Genomic DNA, 25,180 nt, shown 5'->3' with positions numbered 1-25,180 from the left:
GTATAACTGGGACATCCCTTACATCAAGTCACAGAAGTATAAGCAAGATTGTTGATATAAATAAAGCAGCAATGGTAACTTTTTGTTTCAGACGAGAGTTCCGAGGCCCCTATGGGGCATCTTATTGCTGTATGTGGAAATATGAGAAGTGGGGAGATATCCAGTTACTTTTTGATCTAATTGTGCTGTCATTCTCCATTGACCGCCTAGCTGACAATAGTAGTCAGCGTGGATCACATTGGCTGATAACATGAGGTAGGGCGGGCTAGATACCATTGGATGCTGTGCAGATAAATATTTCCTTGCCATCTATTCCTACAGGGAATACCTACACATAGTTAAACTAAAACCTGTTTTTCAGCTTTCTCTTGACCTGACAGTCACAATGGCAACTGTTTCAAAAAACAGCAGGCCTCCACAATATCCCCATTGAAAAGGAAATAAAAAATTGTTACTTGCTTTTCTAAACATTTGAGAAATTGATATGAAAGTATAGATAATGTGTTGACATAGTTTGAATCTTTGTAAAATCCATCCTAAGTTACTTGCTGAGATTCATATTGTATTTGTCAAAACTTTAATAATTTAGAACTGCTCTGCAATAAATCTTTCCTCAGGACAATGCCACAGGCCCCTAGTTAGTGACTGAGTTTTAGTAACCTCCGTGACTGAGGTTTTTAATAGCCTGGGTTACTAAGAGGCTCTTAATTTAGATGTAAGACCGTAACCTGTTAAGATATGAATTGCTTCTGCTATATGGTACAGTAAAGGAGAAAGCACAATATCCCTTTGATTACATGGTCCAAGAAATGCAAACCTCAGACAATTAAGAAGAAAATAAATGATGCTGTCAGTGGCATGGTGTGTTGGGTGGCATTTGCTTAGGATGACCAGCATCATTATGAGTGGATACAAAATTGTTATAGATCTCTATAAAGAGACATGACTGACATTTTTAAATGGTCATTTGCACAGTAGTAAATGTAAAGAAGCAGATAATTAAATTTAAAGGCCACTTTCCATCCATAACATTAGAAAGATTAAGAGGTTAAACATTAACATGATTGTAAATCCCTGCATTATGTCCTTCTACAAACAAGACTGTCTGCATTTTAACTATTCAGTGTCATTCTGTGCATCGAACATTCAATATGATTGAATTGCATATCACAGACAAAAGAAAAGATGCAAATTAAAAGTGTAAAAAGATTCTGATCTTACTTTACATATAGTTTTATACACACACCCCTAAATATATGCTTCAGACACTTCATAAAGCCATTCAGGACTTCATGTATGTGGAGGACATTGTTGCTATGGATAGCATATTTAGAATCTTGAACCATTTGCATTCAGAAATGAGAAAATGTCAACTCAGTGGTGTTACTTACAGCTTGAAAGGTCACCAACCACCTTCAGATAATTTTCTTGTTTATTTTATGGCTGGTTATGCAGGAGGGAGCAATGTATGGTTTTGCATATGCTACCACTGGAAGTCCTTATATGAAAACATCTGAGAGTCACTATCTTGGACATCATTCCAGCTGACACAAGGAGACTGCTTAGAGATGGAAAGTTGCTTGCTTGCTGTTTGACAAGCCCACTCTGTGATGACAGCATCTGGATTGGACTCATATAGCTGTTTTCTTCCTCAATGCCAATTTTTTTTGTGGTCTTTGTAAAGTAAGGAGGAAAAAATAGCCCACTTTATACCAAAGTGAATTAAGCCTGTTATATCATGAGTAGAAAAATAGGGACAAGCAGAAAGATTTTCTCTTCCCCTGCTTTTTTCCTCCAAACAGTTCCTTTCATATGTCTCTTTGAAGTCACAAGCTTATATTGTGAGTGACAGAGAGCAAGGAGCTGTGAAATGCGCCTTTGAGCTATAGACTTCTAAAAGAGTAGCACAAGGCATCTATGACTGGGGTACACGACACCTGCAAATCAGCGTGGCATTATTGAGGCTTTGTTCAACCCTCAAATTCTGGGAGCTACAGAGAACCAAAAACTTCAGCAGGGGAAAATCATTCCTCCCATCCTGATTCTACCTTCCCACTTGAGAGGTCTCATTGCTGCTGTGTGTAACTGAGTGGGTGTAATTTGTTTATGAAGAAATAGTCGAACATGTACATAGATTCTACATATCTTATAATTATTTATTATATGTGCATAAATTAAGTATAGTTACTGTTTTCTGTTCCGCTTAGTCTTGTTATTGCTGTGCTATTACTGGGTGCTTTAGCGTTATTTAAAGATATACTGTCACTTCTCTGATGTTGTAAGGTCACTCCTTCAAACTAATCCCACAATACACCATTCTTTATACTTAATGAAAACAATTGCTTCTCAGATGGATCCGATTCACTTCATAATCAAACATACACATTTGCAGAACACCTCTGTCCTCACTGGTTGTAGCTCCTGATTTTTCACTCAAAGGTCTGCATTTCTCATTCAAAACAATTTCTATTACTTCTCTTACATAAAGGGTATTATACAAAGGATGCTGCATCCCACTGATAATACTCAAATAACAGGGAGCAAAACTAATGATTTTGGACTAATCAGTATGACATCAATTTCAAGCAAACTTCAGAGGAAAGCTAAATAAAGTTAGGGCTGTTTCTGTAAGTTGTCTTGTAAAGCCACGGATCAGCCTCACCACATATTCATCTAGACTGGGAGAGTAGCACCATACCGTGTCATTACAGCGTCACTTCCTGTTAGACACACCAGGAGACTGCACGAACCTCTTTGGCTTTCTTTATTTTGAAGTCCTTGGAGAAACGGGAGGTGAGCACTGCTGGCAAAGGAAGTAACTGTTAGACTAGAAGATGAGAAAAGCAACACAGTGTAACCTAGGGAAAAGTGATAGCCAGAACACTGGTCTGAACAACAGAGAGGTAAGCAGGCGTTGCAGCAGGGAGCAAGAAAAGATGAAGAGGGAATGACTGAGAAGAGTGATGCGGGTCTGCCCCCAACCCACAGGTTACACATCAGATACTGCTTCTCCATAAAGCAGGGGTGTTGCAAAGATCTGAGCATTGCTGTTAAGGAGAGGAGACATGAAGGCAACATCTAGTTATACAATCAGAAGCAGGGAAAAAAAAAAGATGCTGAGACCACTCAAATACTCAGGATGTGAATTCATGGAAAGCCGTGGCTATTCCACGGCACTAAGCTGTGCCTCTGCCATTTCAGCTGACAGGGCAGGGACATGAGGTGCTGGACACCAGGCTCCAGGGGCACTCAGAGTCCAGCTGCAGTTTCTCTTCATTGCTTAATTTATGTGATTTCTTTCCATTGTATTTTTGCATTCCCAAAATTCCAGTCTTATTCCCAGGGAATACAGGCAGAAATAAAGAAGCCCTGTATGAAATGCCAGCTTTATCTGGAGATAAGCTTCTGAATCCTGCTCGATTATCTGAATCTCACACCTTTTAGAGGCAGACTCATCGTGGAATAGATTGTTTGTGGTCCCAGACTCAACATCATTACTTTGCTGCAGAACTGAACAAGAAAAGAATTATAGGGCAAGAGGGAAATAGATTCATATCCAAAACATAAATTATAGCTCAGAAAATAAAAAAAAGCCGTCTACAGGGGAAAAAATCATCTCTACAGGAAAACTGAATGCACTGGAATTTCTAATTGGTGAAAGAAGGGTAACTTTTTCTAAAAAATCATTTCTGTTCTCTTCTCCAAAGAGGTTATGAAGCCCAAGCCTCAGTGAATGGTAGCAGGATCTAGAAAATTAAATGTTTGAATTACTATTTGAGATGAGATTTCAGACCTTCAAGTTATTTCAGCGCTTTGACAATATTGCTCGATGCGCAAGACAAGAAGGAATACTGGCTGATCTCTTCATGGGCTGCAATAGGATAATAATGACAGTCACTGTAACTAAGCTCAGTGAGGAATTTCTAATGAAAACAGGCAGCATGGTATGGCAATTAAAGATAAGGCTTTTTCTGAGCTGCATGAAAATGTTAGTCAATTATTTTCTTATTGTTTTAAATATCCCACTGTTTCAAAGAAGCAGTTTAAGACTAAAAGAAAATTGGCCTGGTTCAGTAGAGAGAATTAAGGCGATTTTATTTAGGAGGTTTTACTCACATGTTTGTTTATTTGTTTCTTGTTTCTTTTCCACTGAGAAGGAAATACGTAAAGAGTAAAAAAAGGACACAAGTGATCAAACAAATTTTAAAAAATACTAATTTTGTTGTTATTCAATTCTTAAAGAAAAGACAAAAACTACTTCATTGAAAAACAGGAAGTGTCACAAGTACTGCAAACCATGGAAACTGTCTTTCCATCCACACATTGTAGAAATTCATTCATATTTTTCAAAGATCCCAGGTGAATGCTCTCACAGATCTCTTGGCCATTCTTTCTTGCTTTCTCCTCATTAACTTCCTTTCTTTATAATTCACACTTAAGTATTGTCCCCATTTCCTTTTTCTTGCTCTTACTCGATTTATTTTTCTCTTTTCTCTTGCCCCTTAACTCTTGATATGTCTTTCTTTAGGCATGTACTGGTGCCCATCAAATAGGTTCGTGCTGCGTGGAGGCACGTTGCAATGCAGCAGTCGCTGCTGAGTGATTCTGCTGCTGTTGCAAGGCACAGTGGGAGGGATTTAATCTCAGACATGACACCCCAGGGACTCAGTAGTTTGATGATGGAGTTTTTTTCCTAAGTACATTATTAAGTAGTATTCCTATCTAGATAGCATTTCTCTTCCTGTAAGTTTACTTTACCATCAAGTCCCAATTTAAAGAATTGTTAAGTAAAGATGGAATTAGATTGAGAGAACTGGACCACGCAGGTGACACTGCAGAAGATGAGTAAAGTAAAGCTCAGGAAACAAAATGTATTACTTAATAGTCTATTTCTTCTCATATGTTTGCTGTGGAAAGGTGGTCTGAGATGAGGAAGCAGCAACAGCAATCTTGCAAAACTGTAACAGCTAAACCTGCCCAAGCAAGAGAGTGTATAATCTACAAAATAATTACAGGATTTCAGGATATTAATGAAATCACATTGAGACCTTCAAATAAGAATTTTAAAAGTATTTGCTGAATAAAGAAACTAGGTACTTTCCAAAGCCAGTTAGAGGATCATCTAAAGGTGTCATAACGGAATCTGCTAGATCATAAGTTCGCAAATAAGAATATCGCCGATAAAAGCAATGTCCTAACACCATTTCCAACCAGAAGAAAAGGAAAGATTTTCTTTAACTTCAGTAAGAGTCCCTTTAGGCCCTCAGAATGTTAATATTCCTGTCAAAGACACTACGACAAAATATCTAAGGAACAGTGAGAATCCCCATGGGTTTATTCAGGGTCCCAAAAGGACCTTGATGACTTGGAGGGATTTGCAGAAATTCACTGAAATATCACAGCATCTTTGCTGGGTTCACTGGTAGACTGAGGGGTTAATCAGCAGTTCCTTGAGAGTCTCCCTTGTACTGGATTATAGTTCTCTGTTATTTCATCACCAACACTCCTTCAGGCTTTGGCACAACAAAACATCATTTAAACCAGGAAAAAAGTAGAAAGAGTGTGGGTTTGGGGTTTCATTTGTTTTATTTTTTTATTTTTGTTTGTTGTGAGGTTTGGGTTTTTTTAGATTTATCTGTACATGTTTTAAATAAGAAATGTGTTTCTGTTATGCACTAGCTCCACATATTCAGGACAAATTTGGATCTGTTTTCAATCAGCCTTCTAAACCTTCTCTTTCCCAGCTTTGCCATTTGTCACCCAGGGAATTTGATTAACTCTTATAGGGTTTTCCTATTTAATAACACATGCATATTAGCTAATACAAGAATAATGAAGAACTCTGCCTCCTATTCATGCTGGGCTGTGGAGGGAGTACTTGCCTATCACGGCACTGTTCCTTCAGAGAATATATTCTGGAATCTAATATTCTGCTCAGTCTTAACAGAAGTTGAAATAACTCTTCTTAACAGAAGTTGAAATAACTCTTCTGCTGAGGGAACCTTTCTCAGGGCTGAGGATAAGTATAATTTTAGGTTGAGTTCTTGTGTGAGCGTTTTATATCAAGTGCTTGAAGAAGATAATTATAGTCAGTTAAAACTTGTCTTGTTGGGATTTACTGGTCTGAGGAGCTTCATTCAACTTTCAGCAACAGTGGTGCAAGGCAAGGAGGGAAAACCGTAATCTGTCACTTTGATGATCTATCCTGTAGCCTCTGCAACTGGAAATCAGCACAGGTCCACTGGTGAAATGTGTATGTGGTATGACCTAGTCCCTTTTGAAGACACCAGCCTCTTCTGAGTTTTACCAAGTAATCTGAAACAACACTTTGAGTAAGATCATGCCTGAAGTGATTACTAAATAATACTGATTGTAGCTCAGGTCTGAGCGTAAGCGTCTGTACAGTGGCTACCCCAATCTAATTATACATCAGTATTCAGACTGTTTGCTACAAGAATATCTAACTGTAATGGGTTTGGGATGCCATCAAATTATATAGGTGCTCCTTAATTATAACAAATAGTAAATTATATTAAAATATGGAGCTTCTCCACCTGAGAGATATTTAAGTTGCACCTAAATTTTCAGGACATATCAAAGCTGTCCTACTGCTGGAAATGACTGCTTTATGTGGTAGCTACCTTTTTGTGCCTCTAGATGGAGATCCCATCCATTTAACTCAACCCTCTAGAGAACTGTAAGATGATTCAGTAAAAGCTTTATTTTGTCTTTTGTACTCCATAGACCAAATATTACTTTGTTCTTTGATTTCTTGGTTATAAGATTCTTTTGATCTTAATGACTAGATTCCAGATGACATAGTTGCCAGCTTACTTGAAAAGCAAAAATAAAATGCCATTCTATTCTAGCTTTCCACAACAAAAGTGTCCTGAAGCACTTGCTTTGCCTGAAATGTAACGGTGAAACACTCACCTTTCCAATTGACATTGTACAAGTTCCTTCTAGCATGTAAGCAGCTCTAACAAGCTGAAGTCAGCCACTTTTACCATAGGGGTAATCATATCATATAGTTCCACCAGAAAGCAGAGAAAATCTGTGCCGTAACTTCACCAAAAGGTTTGTCTATTTGCTCACTGATTTTGGACCAAAGATCCTTTCTATGGAATTCTAGCAAGAATGAGGAGGCACATGACTGAAGTTATCACCTCTAGTCCAGGACATAAAAATCCCTTTTTTTGGATCAAAACCAGTTAGATAAAACCATGTCTATTAAACATAATTTTCAGGTTTGCCCAATACATTAAGATGCAGAATTTAACTTGGAATGATGTCAGCTGCCCAAAGACCAAATGCAAATTCTCTCTTGATTACACAGGTCCTGAAAAGCAAAGACATATCTGCAGTTAAACATATACCTCCAGAAAGATAACAAATGAAGTGCCTGACTACTAGTAGGTGACAATCAGCATAATAGTAACAGTAACCACAACAGTAATGATATAGTAGAAATACATGATGACCCAGACCTTTGAGGAAAAAAACTTTTTCTTTTTAGCTATTTCCTGAAACTAGAGACATTATTGTGTTTTTTCTTTACATTGCTTATGCTTTTCCTTGTGTGATTTTGTATCAGAAACAGTGTGGCCAGCAGGACAAGGGACATGATCGTCCCCCTGTACTCAGCACTGGTGAGGCCACACCTTGAATTCTGTTTTCAATTTTGGGCCCCTCACTGCAAGAAAAACATTGAGGTGCAGGAGCATGTCCAGAGAAGGGCAACAAAGCTCGTGAATTTGGAGCACAAGTCCTATTAGGAGCTGCTGAGGCAAATAGGGTTGTTTATTCTGGGGAAAAGGAGGCTGAGGAGAGATCTTGTTGCTCTCTACAACTAATTTAAAGGAGGTTGTAGCAAAGTCAGTGTCAGTCTGTTTTCCTGAGTAACAGTAAGGGAATAAGGCAAGAGGAAATGGCCTCAAATTGTGCCAGGGGATGTTTAGGCTCAACATTAGGAAATATTACTTAACCAAGAGGGTTGTCAAGTATTGGAACAGGCTGCCCAGGGAAGTGGCTGTCACTGTAGAATCACAGAATCATAGAATCATATAATGATTTGGGTTGGAAAGGACCTTAAGGATCATAAAATTCCAACCCCCCTGCCATGGGCAGGGACACCTCCTGCTAGACCAGGCTGCTCAAGGCCCCATCCAATCTGGCCTTGAACATGTCCAGGGAGGGAGCATCCACAGCTTCCCTGGCCAACCTGTGCCAGTGCCTCACCATTCTCATTAGGAAGAAATTCTCCCTTATGTCTAGTCTAAATCTGCCCCTCTCCAATTTATAACCACTCCCCCTTGCCCTATCCCTACATGCCTTTGTAAACAGTCCCTCTCCAGCTTTCTTGTAGGCCCCCTTCAGGTACTGGAAGGTCACTATAAGGTCTCCTTGGAGCCTTCTCTTCTCTAGGCTGAACAATCCCAACTCTCTCAGTCTGTCTTCATACGGGAGGCACTCCAGCCCTCTGATCATCTTTGTAGCCCTCCTTTGGACCATTTCCAACAGCTCCACACCCTTCGAGGATTCCAGAACTGAACACAGCATTCCAGATGAGGTCTTACAAGAGAGGAATAGAGGGGCAGAATCACTTCCCTCAACCCGCTGGCCACACTTCTTTTGTTGCAGCCCAGGATATGGTTGGCCTTCTGGGCTGTGAGTGCACATTGCTGGTTCATGTCAAGCTTCTCATCAATCAGTACCCCCAAGTCTCTGAAGGGCTGCTCTCAATCACAACATCTCCCATCCTGTATTGAAATCACAGATTGCCCCAACTCAGGTGCAGGACCTTTCACTTGTCCTTGTTGAACCTCATGAGGTTCTCACAGGCCCACTTCTCCAGCTTGTCCAGGTCCCTCTGGATGGTATTCCATGATTCTGGCTTGGCAACTGCACCACTCAGCTTGGTGTCATCTGCAAACTTGCTGAGGGTGTACTTGATCTCGCTGCCTGTATCGTAGATGAAGATATTAAACAGCACTGGTCCCAGTATGGAGCCCTGAGGGACACCACTTCTCACGAATCTCCATCTGGAATTCTCGTTGTTGACCACTACTCTCTAAATACAACCTTCCAACCAATTTCTTATCCACCAAACCATCTACCCATCAAATCCATATCTCTCCAATTTAGAGAGTAGAATGTTGTAGGGCACCATGTCAAAGGCTTTAGAGAAGTTCAGATAGATCACATCCGTAGGTTTTTCCATGTCCACTGCTGTGGTTACCCCATCATAGAAAGCAACTAAGTCAGTTATACAGGACTTGTCCTTGGTGAAGCCATGCTGGCTGCCATTAATCACCTCCCTGTGCCCCATGTACTTTAGCATAGCTTCTAGGAGGATCTGTTCCATGATTTTCCCAGGCACGGAGGTGAGGTCGGTAGTTCCCATGGTTGTCTTTTCTATCCTTTTTAAAAATGGGCACAATGTTTCCCTTCTTCCAGTCAACAGGGACTTCTCCTGACTGCCATAACTTTTCAAATATCATGGAGAGTGTCTTGGCAACCACATCTGCCAATTTCCTCAGGACTCTGGGATGCATCTCATCAGGTCCCATAGACTTAAATATGTTCAGGTTCCTCAGGTGGTCACAAACATGATCCTCCTCTACTGTGGGAGGAGGTTTAACCCCCTGGTCACCATCTTGCTGTCCCATGACCAGGAGGGGTGAGGGGAATGGTTATCAGTGAAGACTGAGGCGAAAAAGTTGTTAGGTTCTTCAGCTTTCTCCTCGTATGTTGATACAAGATCACCATTCTTTAACTTTCCTTTTCTGGTTGATGTACCTGTAGCAGCCATCCCTGGAGGTAATCAAAATACATGTAGACATGGTGCTTAGGGGCATGGTTTAGTGGTGGACTTGGCAGTGTTAGGTTTACAGCTGGACTTTGTGATATAAAAGGTCTTTTCCAGTCTAGACTACTCTATGATTCTATGATGTTGAATACTAACCATTAGGGCTCATAGCACTATATTTACCAGTTTTAGACTATTAGAATGGCAGTGAGCAAGACGTAGTTGGTAGCTGTACAAATCCTCAGAGCCTAACCATAGAGCTGAGGCAAAATGTTGATGCCAGCACTGCACCTACTCATGCACAGTTTCATACTGGTTTTGGAGGAGTATTCTTTTTCTTTATTTCAGTTGCTTTTAGTGGCACTCTGCTAGTCTGTTTTTTTTAATGCTCTACAACTCTGATCTGCTTGTTTCAACATGTGTGCAGAAATTGTTTATTTTGCCCTTATGTACCTTTCCTGATGAGGTGGGGAAAGCAGATGTGGACAGGCCCACAGAGTACCATTTTTTGTAGGAAACGTGTTGATAGAGAAAAATAAAAGCATATGAAAATGAGAAGAATGGAGCACATAAATGCAGCAACACTTTGTAAAGGTGTTTCTGGTTTCAAATGTATTGCAGAAGGTAATCTATGTGGTGAAGATTTTTGTCTTCATGTATTTGGGAATTTTCTGAAATTTACTTTTTACGAAAAGCTCAGAGAATATCTACAATCTCTCATAAGTCTGTAATAAATTCTGACTAATGTGCCTAGTATATTTGTCTCAGGTTTAGGGGGTTTGTTTATCCTTTTTGTTTGTTTTTTTTTACCAACTGGCTTTAAATGGTGGAGGAAGGAATTTAGGAAATTTAGGGGAAAAATAGTATTGTTACAACAAAAATCAAATCTATTTTACATAGATTTCCACTAGAGAGGAACTGGAACAAGAAGTTAATGAAGTATATTTTACTTTTGTTTGAGAGTTGAATGCTGAAAATGGCTTAGAGTACCAACACACATAATTTCCTAGCTAATCCCATTTAAAGCACAAACATAGCTTTCAGGTACAGATCATTTGTTTCCCCTTTCATGTCTTCACCTTTATATGGTTTCAGAGGATGCAGAGAAGCCATTAAATACTTACCTTATTTAACTTGGCAATATGCACAATACAGAGGAAGGATTTGTCTAACAAACTCTGACAGGCATGGAATATTAACCATTTTTTTTTCAATATACACAACATTCCCATAATCTGTTTTGTGACAGATGTTGGAGATGTATTGTAAATTTAAAACCACAATGATTGCTGCAAGATTCATCTACACCAAAGGGATGCAATCCTCTAAGGGCAAGTGGAAAGCACAGTCAGCAGAATATAGTACCTAAGTACCTCCTGTTTGAGAATCATGATCCTAAGGATGACAAACAGTCCTTGTCCCTTCTCCTTGCCCTCTCATTTCTGCAGGCCTCTTCCTCAGGGTCTGCAATGGAATAGAATGAATATCCTCGTATTCCTTCCTCACGATCATTGTGTTTCCCTTTTACAACAAACCAGCTTACAGAATTCAGACCTGTTTTGCTGTTCCTAGTGACTGTTGTGGAGGTAAAGGAAGGAGAATGAAGCACTCAGGGGCTGCCAGGATGCTCTGTGAATGTTTACTCCAGCCTGTGACAGCCTGGATGACGTTTCTCCTTGCAAGTGATATTGAGGGTCCAGGTCAAGCCATTTACGCCCTGCTTCTGTCTGTCTACTACTCACTGCAAAAAGACCTGGCATCACGCTAGGCCAAAATTACATATACCATGTAGCCCACCAAATATTCTAGTTCTGCCCTAAACTCTTGTCTAGTCAAGCGAAGGGGAGAAAATTATTTTCAGCACTATAAAGTAATTCTTTAGAGGGGAGAAACTACTGCACTAGAAATGCTTCCCAATTACATATCAAATATCAAAAAGCAAATTGTTTTATATGAGGATTTCTTGACTTTGAACATTTTCCATGCAATTATTATGGCGCTTGCATTCCACAAAGTCAGATATTTTTCAAAGTATATTTCAGAAAATTAATTTGGTTGATTTTCAGATCACAAGAGAAATTTCCTGACTTTTCTTGGTCGTCTCTGCTTAGCAAGAATGCACTTAGTATACAAGGATAAACTATGGTAGCCCATGGGAGTCAGTGCCATATTGTGCAATTCCCACAAACACCCATGGGATTGCAGAGGAGAGTTCTGTTTGTTCAAGAATAAGATCTGGTACTTCTCATAACAGGAGGTTATATTGTCTTAAAATGCCTCTGACTCGTAAGTCTGCCTGATGTATGACATCTGTTCCCATAACAACTGCCTCTCCAGCAGAAGAGATGGGCTTCGTGGCGCGACAAAAACAAAGGTAGTCCACGGGCAGTCTTGCACTGAGGGAAAAAAGCAGTCACAATAAGAAATAGAAACTTCACTACAGGCCTGATTTAAATCATACTGGAGCCAATAGGAAAGAGCCTAGCAGATTTTGGGGGTCTTGTATTAGGAAGCATGTGTATCCCTGCCAATGGTAGTACTCTCAGTAGTGATGATACATGTCAGTTGAAAGCAGATGTACCTTCTCATCAACACATGCAGCAAAATACCAGTTCGCTTTACAATCATATTGATGTAAGAACAAGAAGGTTTTACTGGAGTAAGTGCTAGGAGATATATTTTTCCATAAGTGTCAATGTAATTTGCAGTCCAGAACTACCAGTGCTCTCATGTCAGGAAAGTTTTGTGCAAAAAGAGATTATTGGGAAAAGCACTCTTCTGCTTTGCTTCTGCTCAAAAGAACAGGGTAAAACTCTATTCCAAACATGTAAAATTAGCTTTCACATCTTATCCAGCTCCTCACACAGGAGATAATAAAATCAAATGAATTTATACTGAATTAACAATATTTCCTCTTGAAGTGAGTAAACCATAATCTGAAAAGATTTAGGAACAAAATTAGTTGGGAGATGGTAATTTGGTTTCACAACAAGTTTTAAGGTTTTAAACTGAGTTTTAGTTCTGCAGTTAAATGAAAACAAAACCTCTGAACACTTCATCAAAATGGAATTGCAGTGAAACACTTCATTTCTTATCATAAATCACAACTTTTTCAGCTCTAATCCTCTCTCATTCTCTTCTCTTCTTGCTCCCTCTCTCACTCTGTCACCAGAGGTAGCTGCAGAGCCCTGAATCACAAACTTTCAGATGACTTTTTTTTAAGTCAGTGCATCTCTGTGAGTTATTTTGTGTTTTCATCAAAAATGCATTCTATCAAGAATGTTCATAAACAACTCTGCTTGGGAGAAGTCCTTAGCTTGTCCCAAACAATTAATATCTTACACATGTAATTGGATAGCTATCTGCTCAGCTGTAAGGTTTTGAGTGAAAAGTACACAGTAAATTGCTGAAATGACAGTCCTACATATTAAAGATGTCCAGGCTATTCTCGTGTCTATTTTTTCACAGACTATAAATTCAGTTATATTCCACCAAATCTCTTCTGACTGTTCAGAGCACATACTTAATTAAAGCATTCCTCCTTGTGTTTTGTCCTCTTGAACCTGATCTCAAGGATGATAGGGAAATACCTGTGAAAGAACAGTAGGTAAAATTGTCTGTCCAGCCTGATATTCCTCTATTCATCCATACGTTCACTTCAAAATGGAATTGCCAAACAAATCTTAGCTGTTTCTAAAAACAGAGGCAAATACACGGGTCCCACCTCCTGCCAGTTGTGTCTCACTAAGTATCAATTACAAGATTAGAAAGTTTCAGCAGGCAGAATCAAAATCAACAGACTCGGGTAAACAGCATTTTGACTTCTCCACAGAGAAAGAATTACTTATTTTTCTTAGAGGTCAGAAGGGTTTTTGCTGTTGTGCTGACATTTTGCATCATCTTCTTTTTCTTTGTATCTAGAAGAAAATATACTGAACTGGCAGTGAAAATGCATCGCTTCATTTAAGTGGCAGGAATTTTATGTCTGTGGATCAGGTTAGTCACGGGGCCAGAGGAGGATTCCTTAGTCCCTGATGTATAGAGAAGCCAAATGTAACTGAATTCTTTGTCTTCCTTTTAGAATCCCTGTCTTAAAGAAGTGATGCCTTGTGAGTGGGGGAAAAGGGAGAATATTCCAATTAGAAACGACCTAACTTCTCTGTCACATCTGGCCTTCACGCCTCAATAATCCCTTGAGCGCAGCTCATAAATAATGACTGCTTGGAGACTGGATATACGATACCAGTGCATTCTACTGAATTCCAGGGAGTGCTCAAAAGGATAGTACATATCCTAAAGGCAAAAGTGTGTGCTGTTTTCTTGGTCTTCTATCAAGCATATATTGCTAGTAGTTTAATTTATTGAGTACTGTCGGTAGGCTATACAGGGCATAAAAAGAATCACTGTTTATAAACGGAACTGATTTTTTTCTTTATCACTACCCTGCTATCCATTTCAGACCTTTGTTGTAGCTTTATGTGATACAGATCAAAAATGCCATGATTTGAAAAAAATCTGAAAACTACAAGCAAGGAAGAATCAAGAGATAACCTTGTCATGTTGAAAAAGCTAATAACAACCATTTTCTAGGTACAAACGGTCAAAAGGATATAAAAACTAATTTTAATCTCATTTAAATTGAAAAAATAAAAATAAAAATTGCTATAGCTATATATAGCATCTAGCTATGTAGACAGATGCTTGACTGAGGTGAGTTTGCTAATTCTACCAATTTCAGTACACCTACATTTTCTTGATTATTGGCAGACAAATAACTTCAGTCTGATGCAGTGCCAAAGTCTTTGCAAATGCTGACAAAATAGTAATTGTAGTGTAAGAAAATGAGAGGGACACATTACGCAAACTTGTTCCATAAATCTCACAGCAGCATACTCAGGCAGAACATAAAGGAATGATGGAAGCATAAGTCACTTTCATGTGATCTGGCTCCTGATATATCACATCTTCATCTGCCATTATAAGAATGGCATATACTCAGGACTGGATTTTTTTATTTGGAATAGGGCTTGAAATGAGCATTATTAACTACATTGTTGGTAGAAAAGAAATCAATACACAGATCCAGTTCCAAAATTTTCAAGTTAATATTAGTTTTGTAACAGAAGAAGGAAAAAATCCATCTGAGAACTTAAAAATCTAGATCTGGATTCAAATATCATATCTTTATCACATATTTAAAGGTATCCTACTAGTATGTTATTCCTAAGGAGATATTATAAGTTCTAAGATGTTTTCATTAGCTAGAGCTGACTGGTCCTTCTGCATATATCTTATAAAGACTTTAAAGTCTTCCCAAGTAGGCTTTCTGGGACACATTTCTTCAAGACAAAGTGACTAATTTCATGACAGTATCTGTTTTTGTTTTCTTTCCTCTGCAGGCTTAAGTGGTAACTGGGTATCTTGTTAGCAGAACAGAAATGAATAATTCAACGTACATAAACTCTTCCACTGAAAATGTGATGGCTTTGGAAAGCCCCTATAAAACTGTTGAGGTGGTCTTCATCGTTCTGGTAGCAGGGTCTCTCAGTCTAGTCACCATAATTGGGAACATCTTGGTCATGGTGTCAATCAAAGTCAACAGGCACCTACAGACTGTCAACAACTATTTCCTGTTCAGCTTGGCCTGCGCTGACTTGATCATCGGCATCTTTTCAATGAACCTATATACCCTCTACACTGTGATAGGCTACTGGCCCTTAGGGCCTGTGGTGTGTGACCTCTGGTTGGCTCTTGACTATGTGGTCAGCAATGCCTCTGTAATGAACCTCCTCATTATCAGCTTTGACAGATACTTTTGTGTCACCAAGCCTCTGACATACCCCGTAAAGCGGACCACTAAGATGGCAGGCATGATGATCGCAGCTGCGTGGGTGTTGTCCTTCATCCTCTGGGCCCCTGCAATTCTCTTCTGGCAGTTCATTGTGGGAGGAAGGACTGTCCCAGATGGGGATTGTTACATCCAGTTTTTTTCCAATGCTGCTGTCACTTTTGGCACTGCCATTGCAGCCTTCTATTTGCCTGTTATCATCATGACTGTCCTTTACTGGCAAATCTCTCGAGCCAGTAAGAGTCGCATAAAGAAAGGGAAAAAGGAAGCTGCCCAAAACCAAGATACAGTTTCCCCCAGTCTTGTCCAAGGTAAAATAGTGAAACCAAACAATAACAACATCCCAACCAGTGGGGATGGGTTGGAGCACAGCAAAATTCAGAATGGAAAAACCAGCGGAGAGACTGTGACGGAGAACTGTGTTCAAGGGGAGGAGAAGGAGAGCTCCAATGACTCCACCTCTGTCAGCGTAGTCGCTTCCAACATGAAAGAGGATGAAGCTGCCAAAGATGCCAACCAGGCTTCTGCCTCCCAAGGCCATCTCAAAGTAGAGAACTCCAAGCTGACATGCATCAGGATAGTCACCAAGTCCCAGAAAGGTGACTGCTGTGCCCCCACCAACACTACTGTGGAGATTGTAGGCACGAACGGGGAGGAGAAGCAGAATAGTGTAGCCCGAAAAATCGTCAAGATGACAAAACAGCCAGCCAAAAAGAAACCACCTCCTTCTAGAGAGAAAAAAGTGACAAGGACTATTTTGGCTATCCTTCTGGCTTTCATCATCACCTGGACCCCATACAATGTGATGGTGCTCATCAACAGCTTCTGCACATCTTGCATCCCTGGCACTGTATGGACCATAGGCTATTGGCTCTGTTATATCAACAGCACCATCAACCCTGCTTGTTACGCACTCTGCAATGCTACTTTCAAGAAGACGTTTAAGCACCTTCTTATGTGTCATTATAAGAATATCGGAGCTACAAGGTAAAAATAATAATAATAAAAAATAACAAAAAGAGTGAAGAAGTTCCAAATTAAATTTAAAAATACCTAATGCCATAGCACTTTATGCTCTTCTATGGAATGTGCAATCCAGGATGTTAGTGGAAATATGGACATGGGGCATCAGCTCTTCCCCCCCAAGAACTATACTTTAAAACATTTTTTTAATTATTGAAAATAAATCTTGAGGACATGGAGATGTTTCAGGAATTATTTAAGTACGTGGACTGGAGGCACAGTTCCTTGATTTCTGAGAGTATTCTGCAGAAGGGCTTTAGAGTCTACAATTTTTTGTCATTCTGTGTAAAATAATTTTTTTTCTTTTTTGTTTTTTGGTTTTTTTCTGTGTCTGTTAAATATGTCTTCATCTATGGGGAAAAAAAAACAAACCTAAGGAAATTTTATCAATAATTCTGTGGAAGAGGTATAGGAGTTTGGATGATCATTACACAATCCAAATGAATCATGGCAGAAAGTTTCTAAAGCTCATAGATGTCTGAAGCTTTTTTGTTACTGTCACGTATTAATCTTAATGTTAGGTGAATCATGATGAACGTTATTTTATGTTGTTTATGACTCTACTCTTTCCACAACTACATCAGTTATGAAAGTGTACTTATGCTCAACATGTAATGATTGCCTAACCTATGTATCATTCAAAGTATGCTGTTTGTCCCCTTCAATGGTCTTTTGTTCTGTGATTCCTTCATGAAGTCAAGATAAAAGTGAAAAAAGTTAGTCTTTTCCAGGTTGCTACATCCCAAGACTATTTCAGCATCCATGTAAACCAAAGCTTTTGGGACAATTTTGTTCATTTTGTTTGTCATATGTCGTCCACCCATGGATTTGCCTTTTACCTCCACCAGCCTTTTCTTCATTTTTGTACCTTACTTGTCCAGGGTATGAGGAGTGAATATCAAAAGAAGATGTAAATTCAAAGGTCTCATGCAGTCAGCCACCATGGTGGCCAAACAAAAGGCCTCAGCTCAACAATAAAAACAAGATTGTTACTAGGAACATTGAGGTTACATCCTTTTCTAGTTGGATGTACAGATGAAGATGTATGCTGAGGCTCCACAGTATGAATAGTTAGTATTAGATGACCATGCTTTTGAGCAGTCAAAAATTGTTTACACTCATTTATTGAGGAAAACAATATGATGGACTGATGTGCCTATATGGATCAAGTTCTGCCTAAGCCATCAGTGCAAAGCCAGGGTCTTTCCTTGGTGTATCCTGGACAAGATGTTTACTTTGTAGAAAAGATATTGGCTACATTACTTTTTGCAGAAACTGGGAGCAATATTTTGACTGTAAGCCAAGGGATAATGCTAATTAAAAGGCAGAGAGGAAAACAGTGCTTATACAAAACTAGATACTGAAATAGTCAGGATGGGGGCTGGCGGGAGTTAAGTTCAAATATCACCTGCTACTCCACACCAGCTCAAATTCATATTTTTTCTGCCTGGAAAAGAGTTTACTATTTCAATATTTTATATTTAATGTAGCACAACTGAGCAATTTGTGGACGGGACAAAGTGTATCAGATTACTGCAAACACCAATTGTCTATGAGTTATGCGTAACCTAGTTGCCTCTTTCTTAGTAACTCTAACGTCCAGGCACTAGTGAAGGTACACCTAAAGATTTTGTTACCCCAAAAATGTAGCTTGCTGCGTAAACAGCGTCCCAAGAGAATGCCTTCTGGAGTTAAAGCAACCTACCAAATAGAACACCAAATCACACTGTTATTTTGTGCTACTACATTGCAGTCTTCCAAAATGGCGAGGCCCTGGAACAGGTTGCCCAAAGAAGTCATAGATGCCCCGTCCCTGGAGGTGTTCAGGACAAGGCTGGATGAGGCTATGAGCAACACGATCTATTGGAAAGTGTCCCTGCCCATGGCAGGGAGGTTGGAACTAGATGAACTTTAAGATCCTTCAGAAACAAAACCATTCTGATTCTATGAAAATACACTTCAAAATAGCAGCCTTCAAGATTACAGGGAAATTACTCTTTCAGACTTAAGTTTTACATTTGACAACCTTATTGGAACACAGTGTCAAAGCACTTTGGCAATATGACAATTTTCATGTTTTGAAATACAAGTTCCTAGCAGAAAGTGAAAATGAGGAGGATTAAATTGCAGCAAATTGAGGCCATGTTAAACTTAGGATTAATGTGTCTTAATACACATTCATTGATCTTATACCCCTAGTGATTTCATCCGAATATAGCTAAGTGTCTCCGTGCAGCCAAGGATTTAATTTTGTAACCCTCACTTGCCTTGACTCATATTTACTATCGCTATTTTCATCTCTCTGCTTGTAAAGAATAATTACTCAGTGATAACTTGCAAAACTGAGTGCTGACTGTCTTTCAAAACTACACTCACTAGGCTTGTCTTGACAGCTCAAGGCAAAGACTTACATGTTCAGTTCTAGACCATTCATGCTCTTACACCGTTAAAAAACACTAAGGGTAAAATGAAATCTGTTCATTTTCTAAATCTTATTTTAGAAGATTTCACGAAAGAAACACACCTGCTTCTTTCTTTCAGCAACTATTGTGGTATCAATAGTACAAGTATTAAAATTCAGAAATAATGTCTTGTATATTCTCATTTAATCTTTTAATTCTGGTTCTCCAGCATATGCGCAAATCCTTTATTCTTACCTTTGAAGCTGTTATTTTTCATAAATTATGAAATCCTCGAACAGTTAAGGATACTTCCACAGGTTAAGAAGTGCAAGATATAGATTACAATTATACTTATTTGTCATGCAATGTGATGATACTCAAAATACCATGCAGGAAAAATATATTTTGGGACCAGAATTCATTAAATAAACAAAAAAAACCCTCTCAGTTTTTACCCTAAAAGACAAGATGCTTTGGTTTGTATTATAGCATGTTTAAAAGGCTTGCAGGACACTCCATTCCGTGTGTTTCCACCTTGTACCAGTTCAATGGAAAAAATATATCCATGGGACACCCACATTTGCAGCCAATTAAACAATTTAAAAATAGATCACATAATGCATTTATGCATGTTCACAGAGGCATGCAAACACACAATTCAACATTGTTTATATACACAGAAAACAATCATCTACTGTTCGAGATATTGCATGGGATTGTCTGTGTTGCAGTCATTAGCAGATGGTGGGAGGTACGGAGCCAACACTTACCCATGACACTGTCCATCCTCACCTGGACGCAGAGAGGAGACAAAGCCTTGCCCTGAGATACTGGGAAACTCTTGGATTTTCAACTGGTGGTGGCTCAGTAAGACAAAATGTGATCTAGTCATTCAGAGCCACAAAATAATTTGTTCTTTTGAACACATTTTGACCTCTCATGTCTTTCTTGTGTCTCAAACCACATTCACTAGGTTTTACTTCCTTTCTGAGTGATAGTTCTGCAAGATTTAGATGTCAGTCTTGAAGAGCAGCAATTCCTCTGTATCTCTTCCAACTTCTCTGGCTGTCACCTGCCCCCCGCCGCCCCAAGACCCCAGGTGGCCCTGCTGCTGGTGCCGCCACATCTTCACCCCAGGCTTCGCCAGAGGATCCTAGTGGCTTATCCACACCGCATGCTGCCCTGGCCACTTTTGTTTCACACAGAAATTGAGCAAAATGTGCTGGTAACTCATGAGGAAAGAAAAAACTAATAATAAAAACCTGCAGCTAGCATGTCTTACCCTCTCCTTTTCTTCCTTTTAATTATTTCCAGAAACAGGCTAAAACTGGAAAGGCCCAACCAACCACTGACAGTAGCCCTGCTGCAGCAGGATCTGTCATGTCGACATCCCATAGCGAATGACTTGTATCGTCACAAGCTAGCCGTGCCTTAACTCCCCAGGGAAAGAACAACAGCCTGAAGATACATCAGTCCTGCTGGCACCTATTCTGAGTATTAAAGACATCTGTGGTTCAAAAAAGAAAAAAAAAAAAAGAAAGAAAGAAAGAACAAGAATTAAAGAGAGAAAATAGTTGAAGTAATGTTGAGAAATCTGTTTTCCAGTGAGGACAAAAGCTAAGAAAAATTTTCTGTCAGCCTTCTTTCTGTTTGGATTTTTCATCTGATTTACTAGGAAACATAAAGATCTGTTCAGAGACAGCAAAGTGTTTGAACATTTTCTGATGAAAAATAGTCCAAAGGCAACAAACATACTTATATAGGTCAGATTGCTTTTTCTTTCTTTTTTTCCTCACAAATCCTGTGGGGCCAGGGGGACAGGAAAGCTCAAATGGGCTCCAGGGATAAGTTGTTCAGAATCCACAAAGTATGAAGGGGACAAAAGCAAGTGCTAAATCTGTCAGCCCTCTGTTTTATATTTTCATATCATATTGAGGAGGCATTTTTAGTCAGTGTGGCTGTGGTAAGAACAGCCCACACATCAGTGAGGAAAGACCTGGAGTATCTCATCTGCTGCTGGCTGTCACTGCTGGGACAGGGACAGTACACGATGGTCATTTTTTAGTTCTTTTTATCTCCTGGTGGGTTTGAACATGTCCATGTGTCTGCTTTATAGTGAAGTTTGCTAGTAAACCCATTGGTCCCTATCCCATTTTTTATTTATTTTGATCACTGTTCCTCATTCCTGGATGTGACAGGTTTCCCAATGCTGCCTGTGGATATGGCTCCTAGTTTCTCCTGTGGTGCTGAGGGGGCACACTTTGAATTTGTCACTTCAACTGGCAGCACCTTTCCTCTCCACTTCTGTTACCCCAAACTCATCCTGATACTGGCCTTGCAGAACCAAATTAAAAAATCATCCTCTCAGCCACCCTATGCCACGAGGCTTGTGTGATGCAGCTTGGAATTTGGCAGGAAAAGCATTGCTGATACTACTTCCTCCCTTTACAATAATTTCTGAAAATCTTTGTGTTTTGACAGGTCAGGATGTTTCTTGCGAGGAGCCAAAGTCTTAGGAAAGAAACGGCAGGAAACCAAACCTGTCCTGTGGGTGGGGGGCGTTTGCTGACAGGTAGTATGTTTGGGGTCTAGTAGCCTTTGATATTTTTAAAGATCTCCAAGATTGCTCTGTACTCTCGGCTGACAGCAGTACAAGTGGTAGATATTCAGCAGCTTAAAAGAAGTAAGCTTGTTTTTAACCCCTGTGTCTACAGATGTTTTATATAACATGTTTAGAGAAACTTGCTAGGGATGTGACTTCTATACATCATTGCTTTTGTTGTTTTTGTACATAGTGAAATGTCTGGACTTTTAAGAATCTTTTCTTTTTTCAATTTATCGAAAATCTTTTCCCTGAAGGAAGCTAGGAGATGATCCTTAATCTGCTGTGATTTCTTTTCTTTTTTTTTTTTTTGCCTGTCTTTGCTCTTTTGTCAGTCTTGACAAAAACCTTTCCTCCTTTCTCACTTTAACATGTTGCCTGCATTTCAGATACAGGTGTGCAGGTTTTCTTGCATTTCAGGCACTGTGAATGCTGATATTCAAACTCTTCAACCCCAGCAAAAATACTGCCTTGCCTAGCACGTAAATTGCCCTCCACTGAGGCTAAAATTGCTGTGTGGAGTGAGAAGCATGGGGTTTAAATTGAAAATTAAAAAAAAAAAAAAAACAAAACCACAAACTTGTGTAAAACAAAACCAAATCGATTATCTTTCCCAGTTTTGTCATTTCCATATTAGAAAGAACAGTGGATAACGGCAGAGTGAACATTCTTGTAGTGGAATCTCATGCAGAAACATGCACAGATTAATTTTTTGCCCTGTGCAATTTAAGATTCCTCACCTTCCCTTGAATTCCTTCTCATTCCTGTGCTTACTAGCAGGGTGTTCACTGGGAAACCAAGCTTAAGTATGTAATTATAGCAAGACTAAGTTGGACTTGAACCATTTACCACAACCAATGCTATTATTTCTCCTACGTTTTTACTCCTCTACTTTTCCTATGGCCTCTTGCTATATTGCTACATTGCAGAACTGGTGGGTTACACTAGCATAATCAATCCTCCAGGGCCTCTTATTCCAGGATACTGGGCAGATTTGTTATAAGCATTTAATCCCAGTAATAACCAAATAAAGGCAAAAAAATCTGGTGTCTTCTCACCTTCCAAAGCTCTGCATAAGTGCCATTAGGTAACGACTCTTTTTCATATTTGTATATTGAGTTTCTTTTATCTTGTTTGGTTTTGTTTTATCATACTTGCCAAGAAGCACACAGGAACTGTTTACTTTGAGATGTCCCAAAGTGCTCTGGTTTTCTGGAAGAAGCGGCTGTGGGTGGTTCATAAGGCAGTATGATCACAGTCCATGCTACAGCTGCCTTTGGAAGGAAGGGATTATCTGAGTATTTAACGTTTGGACTATCTCACCTGATGGCACTGAAGAAAGCGCGGTGGGAGAAGCTTTACATGGCCTAATTTGTAAAGAGACAGACAGGCTGTGGTTGGATTGCTTTTCTGCTTCCCCAGATCATACAGGTTGTGGGGAGGGTGGGAGATTTTTGTAGTCCATCTCTACATCTCTAGCCCAAAGATAGCCCTTCTCTGAAGCACATCATGATGGTGATGGCAGTAATAATAATAAAAACACTGGTAAGAGTGCCATGGTTGCCAAAAACAGACCTTATATCTTATCCCTTAATTTCGATGCCACTTTGTAGAAGTGGTTGGTAAGTTAGAGACTAGCGGTTTGTAAATACCTTTAGATAGTGTGTTTTAATATGACCAATACCATATCTTGACCATGTAAAAAAATAATCCATTATGTGTAATACTATCCAGATAAAGTTACAATGTAAATATATCTACAGTGAATGTCCAAATACTCTTCAAGCTCTATGTATGAGGAAAAATCTCATCTCTTCTTGAGACATTTTTTAACTTAAGGATATGGAAATCCTGTTATTCATTTATAATAGAAAACAACTGCATTCTTTTCTTCAAAAGAAAATGCTACTGCAAAAAGGAAGAGAATGCACTACACGTATGTGATATCCAAAATCATATGGTAAAACTGAGGATCTAACAACTTGGGGAATGGTCAAACTCTTGATGTTGTACGTTTGATCTCATATAAATAAGATAAGCACAAGTTTATGGTTAGCTATGTAAAGCTGGCCCACTTGATTATATATACATTATAGATATATATTTATATATGCTCTATAGATATATACATACTATACACAACATTCATACAGTGAAAGCAAAGTCTGATAAAGTCATATTAACTGGGAATTTGGGTGTAATGTTGCACTCTGTTTGGAAGAAAAACATCTGGGTTATTCAGCAACATTCAAATGAATTATGCAGGATGAAGGAAGAAGGTGCTTCACCAAAAGAATTTGTGAAGTACTGAGATGATGAAGGCTTGAAATATCTTGAAGACACAACTAAAATTACATGCAATATATATGTATGTACTTCTACTGAGTTGTATTCCTAGTTAAAGCATTGCATTAAACAGCTAATTATAACAATAATAAAAATGTTTTTGTATGTGGTATCTCTGTATTTTACCTTTTTACTGAATGAACCACCTTGTGTGAACTGGGATAACAAGTGGAGCAAAATAGTTTCTCTGCAGCAGCTACAGAGCTACGAGGCTGTCTGTAGTAAATAAGAGAAAAATTCTAACTTTCTTGGCAAGCATGAGGTTCAAGAGAGGTCTGGAGTACCACTTTGCTAGTGTTTGTCTGCTATTCTGTTCCTCTCTCAGTTCACCTCCCCCGGTGACTCTGCTTCCTTCAGAAGATTTCACTTTAAACTGCAAGGTCCATTCAGCAATTTGACAAGAGGCTCCAGATACTTTAACACTCGTCCAAGTGTTAAAAGGGAATAGGTAAGACTTCTTTGCAACCATCCTGCTATGTCAGAGCAGAAAAAAAAATTAGTTAATTATGGTGAGAGATGACACCACTAAAAACTAAAGATATTTTGAGATCCCTTTGCCTTGTGAATGCAAACCTAGCTGCACGACATACTCGGAGAGCATCTGGGAGTAGGAATAAAGAACATAGTTTCCACATCTTCAGCTCCTCAGAATCTCAGGATATAGTCTCACTTTCACTTCAGGAGGAGACAGGGCTTAAATGCAGCAGAGAAAGTCAGTGGTATTGACTGGGGACCATCCCTGCCCAGCTAAATCTGGGTTTTGGTGAGCAGTCGTTCTAGCAATTTGACAAGTTATTGAGGAGTGGGAGTGTTGGGTATAGTGGATGGATCAGATCTGTCAGGATCAGAATACTTCAGCTCAGATGCTCCATAACAGAAAGAAGTCATTTTAATAAGGTGCTCTGTATTGACTTCTTTCTAATTTTTTCCTTTATTATTATAGTATTTGAGGTTGGTTTTCTGTTTCAACCTTTTCAGAACTTTACATCTATTTTAGTCCTCTTTAAGACTTCCTAATACTGCCATTTACTCTGTTGTTTCTTCAAACCAAGGTCACCTTCAGCCATTTTACCACCTTGCTTTCCATAAGCTTTCTACAATGAAAGCCAGAAAAGCCACTTTTTCATCTGCCTTTTTCCCAAAACAATCAG

At 39.2% G+C, this 25,180-nt stretch overlaps 1 protein-coding gene across 3 annotated transcripts in view; it reads left to right on the top strand.

The window, feature by feature from the left end:
* Window positions 1-24,126, top strand: part of CHRM2 (cholinergic receptor muscarinic 2) — a 103,783-nt gene extending 79,657 nt beyond the window's left edge. For 2 of the 3 annotated variants that reach the window (XM_054068170.1, XM_009560543.2), the window contains exon 2: window positions 15,208-24,126. In XM_054068170.1, coding sequence (XP_053924145.1) covers window positions 15,247-16,647 — 1,401 coding nt within the window. In that variant the 5' untranslated portion in view covers window positions 15,208-15,246 and the 3' untranslated portion in view covers window positions 16,648-24,126. Of the gene's footprint in view, window positions 1-15,178 lie in introns of all 3 variants that reach the window. The other variant, XM_054068179.1, reaches the window with a different exon arrangement.
* The last annotated feature ends 1,054 nt before the right edge of the window (window positions 24,127-25,180 follow it).

The sequence above is a fragment of the Cuculus canorus genome, chromosome 1, assembly GCF_017976375.1.
Source record: "Cuculus canorus isolate bCucCan1 chromosome 1, bCucCan1.pri, whole genome shotgun sequence".
Lineage (NCBI taxonomy): Eukaryota > Metazoa > Chordata > Aves > Cuculiformes > Cuculidae > Cuculus > Cuculus canorus.
The sequence above is the reverse complement of the archived record's forward strand: the minus strand, read 5'-3'. Positions and strand labels throughout refer to the sequence as shown.